The 13,934-nt window shown below is 54.1% G+C and overlaps 2 protein-coding genes across 10 annotated transcripts in view; one reads left to right on the top strand and one right to left on the bottom strand.

Moving 5' to 3' along the window:
- The window catches only part of CYP4F22 (cytochrome P450 family 4 subfamily F member 22), a 67,101-nt gene extending 55,547 nt beyond the window's left edge, over positions 1–11,554 (bottom strand). For all 8 annotated transcript variants that reach the window (XM_053911048.1, XM_045195752.2, XM_053911047.1 and 5 more), the window contains exon 1: positions 11,315–11,554. The gene's annotated coding sequence lies outside the window, so the exon portion shown is untranslated. The remainder of the gene's footprint in view (positions 1–11,314) is intronic.
- RASAL3 (RAS protein activator like 3) lies at positions 1,807–12,801 on the top strand. 2 transcript variants are annotated; one of them, XM_053911045.2, is made up of 18 exons: positions 1,807–1,893; positions 2,032–2,366; positions 4,079–4,209; positions 4,341–4,419; positions 4,532–4,593; positions 4,976–5,046; positions 5,671–5,797; positions 5,885–5,983; positions 6,448–6,990; positions 7,306–7,450; positions 7,707–7,851; positions 8,655–8,891; positions 8,978–9,179; positions 9,286–9,404; positions 10,346–10,736; positions 11,010–11,167; positions 11,694–11,757; positions 11,871–12,801. In XM_053911045.2, exons 2-18 carry the CDS (start codon positions 2,045–2,047, stop codon positions 12,012–12,014), a joined length of 3,039 nt encoding a protein of 1,012 aa, XP_053767020.1. In that variant the 5' UTR covers positions 1,807–1,893; positions 2,032–2,044; the 3' UTR covers positions 12,015–12,801. The 2 variants fall into 2 exon arrangements, with proteins under 2 accessions (XP_053767020.1, XP_053767021.1); XM_053911046.1 differs by lacking the exons at positions 1,807–1,893; positions 2,032–2,366; positions 4,079–4,209; positions 4,532–4,593 and having other exon boundaries at positions 4,318–4,419.
- Positions 12,802–13,934: the final 1,133 nt, after the last annotated feature.

The raw sequence follows: 13,934 nt of genomic DNA, 5'->3' as shown, positions 1-13,934 counted from the left end.
TGAGGTGGTAAATGCTCAGAGACATGGAGGAACACAAGAAGACTCCACATATGTGTGTAGTGGGTGGTCCAATGCAGTATGAATAAGACAGGTATATCTAAGGCGTGTGCACCTGCCTGTTATATCCAGCTCCAGAAGGGTCTTTGGCCCTCAGAGAACACCCTTCTCTTCAGGATGAGTTATAGAATTTGTGAGGCCCAGTACAAATGGAAATGCAGGGCCCCTCGTTCGAAAAGCAAGAACTTCAATGCAGCAATAGCAGGGCACTAAATCAAATGTAGTATGGAGCCCTCCTGAGTGTGGAGTCCTGGGTGACTGCACAGGCCACGTGCCCATCAAATAATTCTACCCACCCTCCCCTGCGGATTCTGGTCACCTTTGCCTCTGCACAAACCATTTCTTCTCCCTAACATGCTCTTCTCACGTCCAGCTCCTTCTCACGCTTCAGGTTGCAAATGTACCTCCTCAGGGAGACCTTCTGGGATTTTTCCAGCTCAAAGAACATCACTTCTGTTCAGCTTCTCCATTCCAGTCCTCCTCACCAGGTAGAATTGCTCTGCACTGTGAGTTCCAGGAGGGCAGGAATCATGTTTGTTTCATTCCCCATGGCTTCTGTGGCACCTAGCACGTAGTGGGCACTCAAAAACTTTTTTTTTTAATAAAAGAAGGCTCCTATTATAAACCTTCTGAAACTGATATTATCATTGTGTTGTACAAATATGGAAATCGAAGATCAGAGAGAGGAAGTGACTTGCCTGAGGCCACACATCGAGTAAAGGACCAGCTGGGACTGGAACCCACTCATGGGCTAGGATTCTACTGACTCTCATGTTGACTCACTTATTTCTCAGAACGGTAATTGCCTGCCTCTTTTTCAAGAAAACGTTTATTAGGAACGCGCATCAATGAATTTTCACCACCTAACACATCCAAGTATCCAGCATCCCACTCAAGCAATAGACACATTAAATTCATGTTATGTGGCTTTCACCTCAAGTTTTTTTTTTTACTCCTCACCCGAGAACATGCTCATTGAATCTTTAGACACAGAGAGAGGGAGAAACATTGACATGAGAAACTTCTACCGGTTGCCTCCCGACGAACCCCAGCCAGAATGGAATCCTCACCCTTTTGGTGTATGGGATGATGCTCAACCAACTGAGCCACCCAGCCAGGGCTTGCACCTCAATTTTAAAAGCAGAGACAAAATTATGATCAGCTCCCAGAATCCTCCCTCATGCCCCTCCCCACTAGCCCCTCCAAAGGACACTGACTTCCATACTTGTTGCATATTGTCTTGTTTACTTTGGAACTTAATATATATGGAACAATACACTGTATAGTCTGTTTTTTCTTAGTGTTGTTTGTGATTTATCTGAGTTCAATCACTCAGTAGTTTGTTCAATCTCCTTGCTGCATACCAATTTATCCATTCTACACTACGTGGACACTTGGGTTGTTGCCAGTTTGAGGCTATTATGAATAATGTCAGTGGGCATGTCTATTGGGGGTGAACTGCTGGGTCAGATGACAGGTATATGGTCAATGTTTGTCAAACAGACCAAACAGTTTTCCAACTTGGGTGAGTTGGTCTACACTCTAACCAGCAGTGGATGAGAGTTCCAGGGGCTCCATGTTCTCACCAGCCTGTGCCCATTTTGCAGAGAAGGCAACTGAGGCTCAGAGAGGGGCATGTACTCCCTCCTGATCAGTGAGAGATTCTGGTTCCTGCTCTGTCACCTCCTCTCCCTCTGCATCCTGCCCTCACGGTGCCTTACCAGCCTGATTGTGGGGTGGGGTGGGACAGATAGGGTCACGTGGAGTAGCGTTCAGTAGGAGGAAGCCAGGCAGTGTTCAGAAGGCTGCTGTTCTGAGGCTGGTCAGGAAATCAAGGTAAGGGAAGGAATGCGTGTGGCCCCCTGGGGGGTAGGGGGAGGTTTCTGGGGGCAGAGCTGAGAATGGAGAGGGGGCTGAGATAGGGTCAGCATGTGGGCAGACACAAAGCATAACTGTCACCCTCTCATCCCCCAGGAGAATCCCCACCATGGACCCACCACCTACAAACCAGTCCTCTGAAGCCCAGCCTGCAGCCCCATCCCCACTAACCTCCTATCGCTGGCACACAGGAGGAGGTGGGGAGAAGGGGGCTGGAGGGTTCCACTGGGGCCGCCTTACAGTCTGGGGGAGAGCACTGAGCCACCAGGAACCCGCAGTCAACAGCCAACCAGCTCGTCGCTCACTGTTCCGTCGTGTCCTCTCTGCGCCCCCCAAGGAATCACGCCCAAGTCGCCCCCGAATATCCAAGAGCTTTTGGGGGAGGCATAAGAGCCCACCACTGGAGCCAGACCCAAGATCAGAAGCTTCAGGTATGTGGCTCCCCCACCCAGAGCTTGGGCCGGATGCTTGGGTTTTGTCCGCCTCCAGAGAAGCAGCCTTACAGACACAGGAAGTTGTGGGGAGTGCAAAAGCCCAACAGGAAGTGGCTGGGACCCAGCTGCCCTCTTCCCCCTTTCCCCCTTACCCAGGGCCTGAGGGAGGGAGGTGTGGCCAAGGGCCTGTGGGCCAGGGGGTCCACTGAGGAAGAGACAGGGAATAAGCTCTTGGCCCCGCCCTGGTCTCTTCACATATTCAATGTCCCAGTCCCATCCTCTCCTGCCTGGATATCCATTTCAGCCTCCTCCTGCTCTCCAGCTTCCATGTCTCAGTTTCTTCACTTCCTTTGGCCTCAGCTTCCCCATCAGTTAAATGGGAACCATGATCCCTACCTGGAAGGGTATATGATTTCATTCATTCATTCATTTATTCATACATTCAAGCAGAGGTCTTTGAGCATTTACTATGTGCCAGGCCCTGATTTAGGGACTGAGGACACAGCAGTGAACAAAACAGATGTCACTGGCTACCCTGTGAAGCTCACAGTATAGTGGGCATGAAAGACAGTGAACAAGTATAAACGAGAAAATGACAGATGGGGCCAGGTTGCACAGAGGGATCTAGAAGGGTACTCTGAGGATTGGGGCTCATGTGTGAAGCACTAGCCCAGGGCCCAGCACATTTTAAGTAGTCCGTTAACAGTGGGAGTTATCATTTCTTCCCGTAGGGGTAAGACAATGGGACAGACAGGTAATCTGGGAGGATTGGTTCAGCCCTCGTATTCCTGGAAGCTCATTTAATTCTCATCATTCATAGCCCCATTTTGCAAAAGCATCCCTTCAAATCTCCCCAGATATCAAGTATTGCCCACTCCATAGAATCCAGCAAGAATTCTTTAACAAGCAGATCTGATCTTTGCTTGCTCAAGTACCTCCCATTGCTCCACACAACCCTGAGGATAAAACCCCTTCTAACTGGCACCCAAGGTCCTGTATCAATCTCTTCCTGGACCTTCTTCTTCTCTAGCCTCTGAGTCCCCCAGACCCTTTTGCCCTTCCCTTTACTTCCCTGGGCCTTGCCACATCTCAGCCTTTGATCAAGCTGTTCCTGCCATCAAGACCTAGCACAAATTTGCTGTCTCTGGGAGGCCACTGCACTACCTGCCACCACCCCCTACCCTGACCTTTTTCTGTCCCTTTCTCAAACATTGAATATATTCCACCTTAGACTAGTTATTTACGTAAGAAAATAGGGTGTGTCCTGCTGTTTAACTTATTGGACCTACACACTGAATTGGTTCAGAGAAGAATGCTTGCATCTGAGGCCCAGCTCAATCACTCACAAGCTTGTGAATGTAGGAGAGTCACTCAGTCTCTCTGGGTTTCAGTTTTCTCCTTGGTAAAATGGGGGTTATAATAGCCCTTTCAATGGCTTTGAAGGATTAAATGAGAGAAAGCATGTGGAGCAGTAAACACAGAACAGGTTACATAGTAGGTGGGCTAAGTCCACTACCCATGGCCAATGGGGACAAGGCCCAGAGAAGGACCTTGCTCAACAACTACTTGGCTGCTTGGGGTTGGGGGGGGGAGATGAAGGAAAGCGGTGGCACTTAGGAGAGAACCCCCAGTGAGCCTCGGGGAATGAAAAGGGTGGTCTAAGGTTCAAGGGGAACTCCCAGATCCCCAGCATCTCCTCCTCTACCCAGAGCCGGAGCCAGAGCCGGAGCCCCCTAGCCTTCAGATCCCTGAGGCCCCCACACCTGATGTGCCCATCTGGAATATTGGGGCCTTCACTCTGCTGGATGGGAGGCTGGTACTGCTTGGGGGTGAGGAGGAGGTGAGAGAGGGACTATGGGCAAGGGGAAGGAAGGAGGGGAAGGGAGTGGGGATAATGGAAAGGTGTCTGCCTCTCCCTCAATCTGTCTGCCTGCCTCCCCTTTCTGACTAACCACTCCTGTGGATGAACAGGGTCCTCGCCGGTCCCGGGTGGGGAGTGCTAGCTCTGAGGGCAGCATCCAGGTGGCCATGGGGAACCTCAGGGATCCAGGTAAGTAAATGTGAATTGGGGGAGGGCAGGGGCATTTGGGAGTCTGTCAAGATGGGGCAGAATCCAAGATGATCCCATCCCTCAACCTTCCACCCCTGACTACTACCCACAGACCGGACCTCTGGAAAGACCGAACCAGAGGCTGCTGGACCCCACCAGGTCCACAATGTTCGGGTGAGACATCCAGTGGGGGGTGGAGGGAGAGCAAAGACATCCAGACCCTCAGAGGTGAAAGGGGACTATTACTGGGCAATTCTGGGCGGGTCACTGAAATTCTCTGGGCCTCAGTGTCTCTATCTGTCAGATGGAGCTAATGGGAAAACCTCCCTCTCCGGGCTCTTTGAGAAATCAATAGAGAATGCAGGAAAGCATGTGATTGGGGTTTAGAAATGGAAACTATTGGTTGCCTTTATTATTCCTACTAATACAGCCTGAGCTTGTGGTTGCCTAAGCTTGTGGTCCCCCAAGACTAGCAGACCCTCCAGGACACCCTGAGGAAAAAGGAGCTGAGGAGGGAGCACAGAGTTCTGCCCAGCTGATGTTCCTCTCCCCACAGGGGTTGCTCAAACGGCTGAAAGAAAAGAAAAAGGCCAGGTCAGAGCTAGGAGCCAATGCCTCCCGGGATGGGTAAGAGTCTCTGAGGGGCTAGAGGGCCTGGGATTCAACATTGCCCCCTCCTCCTCATCCTGCCTATCATTCTGACCTTCAACACACACCTTCTATCTCCCCCTCTATGTCCTGCCATGTGTGGGGCCATGTTAGGGCCACTGAAAGACCCTAGCATGGAGCCAGTTCCTCATGGAAGAGTGGGAGTAGAGTCTGACAAAATAATTCTAAAATAGGGGCCAAGTCAACATCCTGGTCTGGGAGTGTCAGGGAAGGGAACTGAGCTGAAATCTGAAGGATGGGTGGAAGTTAACTAGGCCAAGAAGAGCAGGGACAGCATTCCAGGCAGAGGGAACAGCATGTGCAAAGGCCAAGAGGTCAGGTGAAGACACAAAAACAAGGCCAGTGTGACTGGAGTTCAGACAGTGAGGGATTAAGTGAAGAGAAATGAGGTCAAAAGATATCAAGAGCTATACTATGTAAGATCATGCAGGCCACCATGAAAAGTTGGGTTGATCCTAAAAGTGATGTGCTCAAGTCCAGTTTAGGTTTAAGTCCATCCTGGCCTCTCCTCACCCTTGAGGCCATAGGGGATGGTGGGAGGAGAAGGGAGAAATGACCCTTGTTCCCCATTCCCCTCCCCAGAGCCCCCAGTGCTCTGGGCTCTCGGGAATCTCTGGCCACACTCTCTGAGCTGGACCTGGGCGCTGAGCGGGATGTGCGGGTCTGGCCACTGCACCCCAGCCTCCTGGAGGAGCCCCACTGCTTCCAGGTAAATGTAGGCAACTCTTCACCTCATCCTGACCCTTTGGGTCCACCCTTGGTCTCAACTGCAAACTGAAATCCCCCTCCCCAACAGGTAACCTGGGCAGGAGGGAGCCGCTGCTTCTCCTGTCGCTCGGCTGCTGAAAGAGACCGCTGGATCGAGGACCTTCGTCGCCACTTCCAGCCCAGCCAGGTCAGTACTGTGGAAAGTCTGGAGCTTGGAGGCCCAGGCCACACCTGGAACCCCAGCCCTTTCACCAACCCTGGCATAGCTCGCTCCTTAGACACTCTTGCCTGCCCACACCTGTGCAAGTACTCCGAGACCTTCCCCATCTAGTACCAGTCCCCTGCACAACGACCCCCGTCCCTTCTTTTCAATCTGAATCTTATTTACACCCAAAGCTCCGCCTACCAAGTAGTCTCCAAGAAGTCTCCAAGTCCCCACACCGCGGCTGTTCCACAGCACCCTGTAGAACCCATCTATCCGGGAGATCATAGAACAGCTAAAGGTCTTCCGTTTGGCCTCCTTGGGACCCCTGTGGCCCGACTTCCTTCCCCCACGGGCCCAGCGATCTCCCAGGGGACATAGGCCTCTAATTTCACATCTGGTGCCCACCACCGAGCACCCACTCCGCCCTCCACCACTCTGGTCCGCAGGACAACGTGGAACGAGAAGAGACATGGCTGAGCGTGTGGGTGCACGAAGCCAAGGGGCTGCCACGAGCGGCGGCGGGGCCGCCAGGAGTGCGCGTCGAGCTGTGGCTGGACGGCGCGCTGCTGGCGCGCACCGCGCCGCGGGCTGGTCCGGACCCGATCTTCTGGGCAGAGCGCTTCCACTTCGAGGCGCTGCCGCCAGCGCATCGTGTGTCGTTGCGGCTGCGCGGAGCGGGCCCAGGCAGCTCGGCTCTGGGCCGCGCAACACTGGCACTGGAGGAGCTGGGCGCCCCCAGAGCGCCCGCCGCGGGCCTGGAGCGCTGGTTCCCGCTGCTTGGGGCTCCAGCGGGCGCGGCGCTGAGGGCGCGCATCCGGGCGCGGCGCCTGCGCGTGCTGCCGTCCGAGCGCTACAAGGAGCTGGCGGAGTTCCTCACTTTCCACTACGCACGCCTCTGCGAGGCACTGGAGCCCGAGCTGTCCGCGCAGGCCAAGGAGGAGTTGGCGGCTGCCATGGTGCGAGTGCTGAGGGCCACAGGCCGAGCCCAGGTGCGGTGCGGCGACAGGGCGGATCCTGGTGTCCAGACTAAGTGGCACCTGCGAGGGGCGGTGCTCCCTGAGGGGCGGGGCCTGAGATTCAGCTGCGGAGGTCTGGGCCTGAGCTGAGCCTCAGCGCTGAAAGGCTTAAATTTCTGCTGTGAGAGACAGAGGTTTCGGCCTGTTAGTTGCCGCAGCAGAAACGGCCGGGCCTGAGCTGTAACTATGGGGGGCAGGGCCTGTGCCCAGGTGGGAAGGACTCGCCAAGGGCAGGGATTCCCCCTGGCTGAGTCTGTGCCAAGGCAACATGACACCCGCTATGCCCAGGCACTGGTGACAGACCTGGGCACCGCGGAGTTGGCACGCAGTGGAGGCCGTGAGGCGCTGCTGTTCCGGGAAAACACATTGGCCACCAAGGCCATCGATGAGTACATGAAGCTGGTGGCACAGGACTACCTCCAAGAGACGCTGGGTGAGCAGTGCAGGGGAGGGGGTGTGACATAAGCCTGCTGGGAGGACTAGGGGATCCCAGGGGAGATCTGGGAGTCCCTGGGTAAACGGGATTCTGGCAGTAGGTGATGCCTTGGGGGTGCTGGGATCCTGGAGGAAACTGGGGACTCCTCAAGATGTTAGGTGTCCCCGCAGTAAATTGGAGATGGGTTGGAGGTTGGGTGTGGTGAGTCCTGGTGGTCATGGCCCTGGCCCCTGTCTGGCTGTGCTGGATGTAGGGCAGGTCGTGCGGCGTCTCTGTGACTCCACCGAGGACTGTGAGGTGGACCCCAGCAAGTGCCCAGCCGCAGAGCTGCCCCAGCACCAGGCCAGACTGCAAAACAACTGTGAGGAGGTCTTCCAGAATATCATCCACTCCCACGAGTAAGAATCGCGGCTCCAGCACCTGAGCCCGCCCCTGCCTCGCAGCCACTGTGCTAGTTGCTGGATAAAATACAGGGTGCCCATTAAATGTGATGCAATATTTGGGACATAGTTATGTTTAAAAATTATTTATTTTTTATCTGAAATTCAAGTTTAACTTTAAAGTTATTTCAGAGTTTTATTTGCTAACTCTGGCGACTCACTCCCAGTGTTATGCCAACTGAACCCATTAACCTAGGATGCAATTCCTTGCCCTCTAAACACAAGTGACCACATACCCTAATTTCATGCCACTTGACCACAGTTCACATAGGACCTTAATCTTATCACCTCTGATTTGAGGTGATATCATGCCCTCAATCCCATGACCCTCTACTCCAAATCCCATGCAACTGATCGCAGGAAACCTGGGATTCCAGTTCCTTGACCTCTGACCTGTATGCCTAATCCCATGTCACCTGGGACATCAATACCATGATTTCTGAACCTAGGTGACCCTGTGAGCGCATTCTATTTCATATCATGTGCTCTGTCTGGCACCACAATCTCATATTACAGCTAGGTCCCTAGATCATGGCTTCTGTCCCCATGCGAACCTGTACCCCCACTGCAAGATTACTGACTCCAGAAGTCACCACAGTAACACCACCATAAATCCTGACCCCAAGCATCATTATCCCCGATGGTGTCAATCTTGGAACTCAAAACTGAGGTGACTCCTGATCCCTGACCTTAGGAGTTTGATCATCCATGAACTTTATTCCCATATACTCCCCTTTTGACCATTGCCTATTCTTCCCCAGCTGGTTCCCAGCAGAGCTGGGCATCATTTTCTCAGGTTGGAGAGAAGCATGCAAGGCCCGTGGCTCTGAGACACTGGGCCCCCGGCTGGTGTGTGCCTCTCTCTTCCTGCGGTTCCTGTGTCCCGCCATCCTGGCACCCAGCCTCTTTGGCCTGGCACCAGAGCACCCAGCACCTGGCCCAGCCCGCACCCTCACACTGATTGCCAAGGTCATCCAGAATCTCGCCAATCATGCCCCGTAGGTGTTGGAAGGCTGAGGGGCAGAGTGGGGCCATGGGGGTGGCAGATGCAAGACCTGACCCACTCAGTTGGACTCTTACCCAGGTTTGGTGAAAAGGAGGCCTACATGGACTTTATGAATAGCTTCCTGGAGAATCATGGACCTGCCATGCAACACTTTCTGGACCAAGTGGCCATGGTTGATGTGGACGCAGCACCCAGTGGTTACCAGGGCAGCGGTGATCTGGCCCTCCAGCTGGCAGTCCTGCATGCCCAGCTCTGTACCATCTTTGCTGAACTTAACCAGGTGTGAACTGGGCCCAGAGCCCAGGATATGGCACAGGGAGGCAAGAGGGAAGGGAAATTCTGTCCCCAGAGAGTTTGCTCAGCATCTTCCCTACATGCCTCACCAGGCAAGCCGTGACAGCCTGGAACCTCTGCCCACCATCCTGCAAGCCATAGAGGAAGGCCGGCCTGTACCTGTGTCTGTGCCAATGCGTCTACCACCACCCCCAGCTCAGGTCCACTCCAGGTAACCTGCCTGCCTCCAGTCTGGTCCAGTTCTGACAGGTGGGAGAAGGGGCAGGGCCAAAGGCAAGCACAGGGTCAGAGTAGGATCAGAGGTAAAGGCAGGATTATGTGAAGGCAGGATTATGTCAGGGGTCAGGGACGGGATCACATCAGGGTCAATGTCAGAAACAGTGTTGGGTAGAAGTCAGAGGCTGGAGATGGGGTCATCCAAGGGGTCAGGGAGAGGCTCACGGTGTGGTCAGATGGTAGGCACTGGATGGTAGGCATCTTGAAGTCCAAGATGGAAATTGGTCATTTCACAGGTAAGGGAGAAGTCACATCCAGTGTCAGAGAGAGAAAGTGACATTGTGGTCAGCAATGAAGGTCAGGTTTCAGTGAGAGGTTGTCGATGGGGTTAAATTAGGGGTCAGAGTCAGGGCAGATATTAAGATGCACTGTCAAGGGTTATGGACAGGTTAATATTGTAAGCAGAGGTCAGGGTCAGATGGGTCAAGGGTATGGGCAGAGTCATGTTTGGGGTCAGAGGTCAGACCATGGTCTTTCAGGGGGCAGGTCAGAGATAGGTCAGTGTAAAGTCAGAGGTTGGGGGTACAAGGGGATCATTTAAGAAGGAAGAGGATACCCTTGTGAGCACAGATTGAGCCCAAGGTCAGATTGAAATTGAAGTTACAGAGAGGGTCAAGGCAAGGGTCATACTGTGTCAGAGTTCAAGACAAGTCTAGAAAAGAGTCAAAGGTTAGAGTGGGGTTGGTGTCAAGGATCATAGAGAGGACAGTACTGTCAGAAGTCCAGAACAGGGTCAGAGGCCAAAATGTGATCCCATCAGCGACTGTGTTACGCAGGAGTAAAGAAATCATGGGTGTGGTCATTTCAGAACAGAGCTAGGAGTAGGATCTGCTCAGGGGCCAGTCAAGGGTCTGAGCTCTTCCATCTCACCCCCAGCTTTTCATCAGGAGAGAAGCCCGGCTTCCTGGCCCCTCGGGACCTCCCCAAGCACACCCCTCTCATCTCCAAGAGCCAGTCCCTTCGCAGCGTTCACGGCTCGGGATGTTGGGCCCGGCAGCGGCCAGACCAGGAACAGCCTCCACGGCTGCCCCGACCAGTGCAGCGCACGCAGAGTGTACCGGCTGGCCGCCCAGCTCGCCGCCGCCCGTCTGCAGGGCCGCGGCCGCGACCCAAAGGCTCTGTACGCACAGGTCCCGCGCCCCGCGGCTGGCCCTGCACCGGGGCATCGGCCTCGCTTCCTCGGAAGCCGTCAGTACCCTGGCAGCGCCACCTGGACCAGCCGCGAGACAGAGACCAGGCGCTAGGCACGCACCGACCCGTGGGCAAGGTAAGGTCCAGCCCAGGTCTGGGCACCGAGAGCAGAGACGAGACTTGTAAACCAGGCAGGTCTGGGTTCAAATATGAGCTCCCTCAGTCGTGCTACCTCGGGCCTAGCTCAATCCTCTCGGAGCCTCAGTTTCCTCCTCTGTATAAAAGAGCTATGTTCCCCCAAGAGGCAGGTAGTGAGGAGGCAGAGAGCAAGGACCAGGGAGGTCTGGGTCTTCCGGGAGAAAAAGGAGTGGGGCTGCGGTTCAGGTTACAGTGGCTCCCTGCCCTACAGCTGGCCGAGCTGCAGTGCGAAGTGGCCGCCCTGCGCAAGGAACAGAAGGTGCTGTCCGGCCTCGTGGAGTCGCTGAGCACCCACATCCGGGACTTGACTGAGCAGCAGCAGCAGCTTCGCGGCCAACTGGAGGACCTGGACTCCAGGCTCGGTGTTAGGTGAGTCCAGCCTCTCTACTAGCTCCGCCCCCAGGTAGACCCGCTATACAAAACCAGATTACTCAGGCCTTACTTTCATTCAGACTCTGTTTCTCAGTCAATCAGTCGCACTCAAATCCCGCCAGGCACGGTGATGACCCAACTTACCTGTCTAAAACCCACCTAGGTGAGCCCGACTGCAGGTCCCTGGCAGGTCGTCCAGTCAGGCCCCATTCCTCAAACAGGCCGTCCTAAACAGGTTGGGCTAAGCCCTCTCAGTCTGGGCACGCCCCCATCCTGGTCACCACCCCACCCAGGATGGGCCAAGCTTCGCCTCCAGGGTTTAGTTTATCCTTTTATCCTAGGCATTCTCGGCTCTGATTGAGCCCCGTCAAGTTTACCAGTTTACCGAGGCCTCTTTCCCTATTCTGTACAGACTCCACCTCTAACTTCAAGCTCCGCCTCCCTGGATCCCTAGCTCTCCAATCAGGGGCTGGAGGGGAGTTCCCCAGTCTCAGAGCTTCTCCCTTGCCCTTGATTCCCACAGGACCTCGCTTTTGGATCTAGGGCGCGACCCTGCAAGCAGTGAAGCTCACTGGCTGAAGAATCTGGTGAGACACCCACCCCCCGTGGCCGAATTCTGGGGCAGATCTGGGAGGTGAGGAAACGAGAGTTGGGGTGCAACTTTCCACTGGCTCTGAGCCCACTGCCGCTGCCTCTCCAGGAGCGTCGCCTGGCTGAGATGGAGAGTTCTCAAACCCAGCTGAGGGATGCCATCCAGAGCCTGCAGTTCCTTCCATGGACGCCAGGGACCCAGAGCCAGCCCTTGCCCCTCAAAGCACCCTGCGTCAACGGAGACACCACCTGAGCTGCCCACGCTGCCCCACATGGTCTGGGAGCAAAGAGAGATCCGTACTAGGGGTCTTACCTCTACCTCAGCCCTACACGGCCTACAGTGTGGAGTGGAGCTGTAGGTGGCAGCCAGTCTGGCACTCTGAGGTTGCCCAGTAAAATTTTGACTTCAGTAAAATCAATGGTTTCTTTGTCCCTAAGTATTGCCAATTAGAAAGCAACCCCTCTCCTAAATTATCTTCTAATCGGAGGAAATGAAGGGGGAGATGTAAAGAGATTCTCACTAGCTTTGTGACTTCAGGCCTTCACTCTCTTAGAGCCTCAATGTCCTCATCTGTAAGTTGGATCTAAAGGTCCTTACACAGTAAAAGACCCGTTGTTTAAAGTATTCAAAAAAAAGGTATTCATCATTTGTTAGGCCCAACATCCACTTCTTAATGAAGCCCAGGTCCCACCTCCACCAACCTCCATGCCCCATTTGATAGTATCTTCCAGGGTCCCTAAATCCCATACCAGCTCCTTCATGGCAGGGAGAGCATGAGTCTGGGAAGCAGATGAAGAAATAGGTGGGTAAGTGTGGAGGTAGTTGAGCTCTGTGGCTGTTGGCTGGGTAAATGAGTGAACATTTGAATTATGGGTGAGGGGTAGAGTGGATGGGACATAAGCAAATGAATAAGTTAGCATTTGCTAGATGTTTGCACTGGTAGGTGAGTGTAGCTTGGATGGGTACATCTGCCTAGAAAAAGCCCGTATCATACTAGAAAATAAATATTTGAATTAATTGAGTATGTGGTTATACATATTGTATGAACATTTGTTAAAGTGTCCTGAGACTCTTGAGCTGGCAGTGGGGAAACAGTAATGAATTAGGCAGACAGGACTTCTGTCCTCAGGGAATGTACACTCTAGTGCAAGAGGCAAACAAGTAAATATGCAATTGATGGATGGATGGATGTTTGGGTAGGTGGGTGGAAGGTTCAGAGTAGGGAAGGGTGGAGTTGTATGGATAAGTAGGTATCCACTTGGTGGCAGATAGATGGACAAATAGATGAGACATGATGGGTGAGTTCAGTGGATGTTCAGATAGGTCGATGGTGTGGGGATTTGGGACTGTGGTTAGCTGTCTATAACTGGATCAGACATTGGTTGAGTGGTAGATGGATGAGTAGGTAGATGAGAGGTGGATGGGTGGTTTGAGTGGGTCTTTGGATAGATGGATGGGTAGGTGTTGGAGGGGTGGATGGATAGGTGGTTAGTTGATTGGATGGGTAGATGTATGGTTGATCAGTTCAGTTGTGTGGATGAATGGGTGGAGAGCTGCACGGTTAGACATGTGGATGAGTGGTGGCTGGGAGAAGGCAACAGGCCTATTATGTGAGTGTAATAGGAGGCTGCAATACTGGAGGTTGGGTGGAGAAGGGGGCCTTAGCAGTGGGAACCTAGGGTAGATCCTAGGGCCATGGAGGTTCTGAAGGCCAGTGTGGATAATGAGGAAGGAGAGAGTGAGCTTGAGATTGGAAGGTAGCTGATTGGGGACTGAAGGCTAAGGAATGACTGGGTGGAGTCCTCAATGATCTAAGTGACCCATTAGGGAAGTTCTCTGCCCCTTTCCCACTCTGCCCCTTCTGGTGCTATTAGCGAGCATAGCATTGGAAGAACCAGTAGAGTGATAAGGAGCCATGGGGGGGCGGGCAGGAGGACAAGAGTGTTGTCATGGTAATAGAGCCCCTCCCTGGACTCCCAGGCCGCGGGGCCCTTTAAGGGTGACCCGCTTGGCCATTCCCAACATGGCGCGCCCGCACTGACCGCTCCCCGTTCCGGGGCGCCGCTGAGGGGGGCGGAGGGGAGGGGGGCTGCCCGGACCTCCCCATCATGGCGGCGCGGCGGGGCTGTCGCGCTTAGGTCACGGCGGCGCGCCGGGGGGGCGGGGCGGCGG

This window comes from Desmodus rotundus, chromosome 9 (genome assembly GCF_022682495.2).
Source record: "Desmodus rotundus isolate HL8 chromosome 9, HLdesRot8A.1, whole genome shotgun sequence".
NCBI classification, from domain to species: Eukaryota; Metazoa; Chordata; class Mammalia; order Chiroptera; family Phyllostomidae; genus Desmodus; species Desmodus rotundus.
Note: the sequence above shows the minus strand (reverse complement) of the source record. Positions and strands in the feature narration are given on the sequence as shown.

Excerpts from the sequence above, each read along its gene's own strand:
- RASAL3 (XM_053911045.2), top strand. The coding sequence starts at position 2,045 with ATGGACCCACCACCTACAAACCAGTCCTCTGAAGCCCAGCCTGCAGCC. Across the intron at positions 5,798-5,884 it reads AGGAGCCCCACTGCTTCCAG|GTAACCTGGGCAGGAGGGAG; the intron begins GTAAATGTAGGC and ends CCTCCCCAACAG. Across the intron at positions 5,984-6,447 it reads GCCACTTCCAGCCCAGCCAG|GACAACGTGGAACGAGAAGA; the intron begins GTCAGTACTGTG and ends TCTGGTCCGCAG.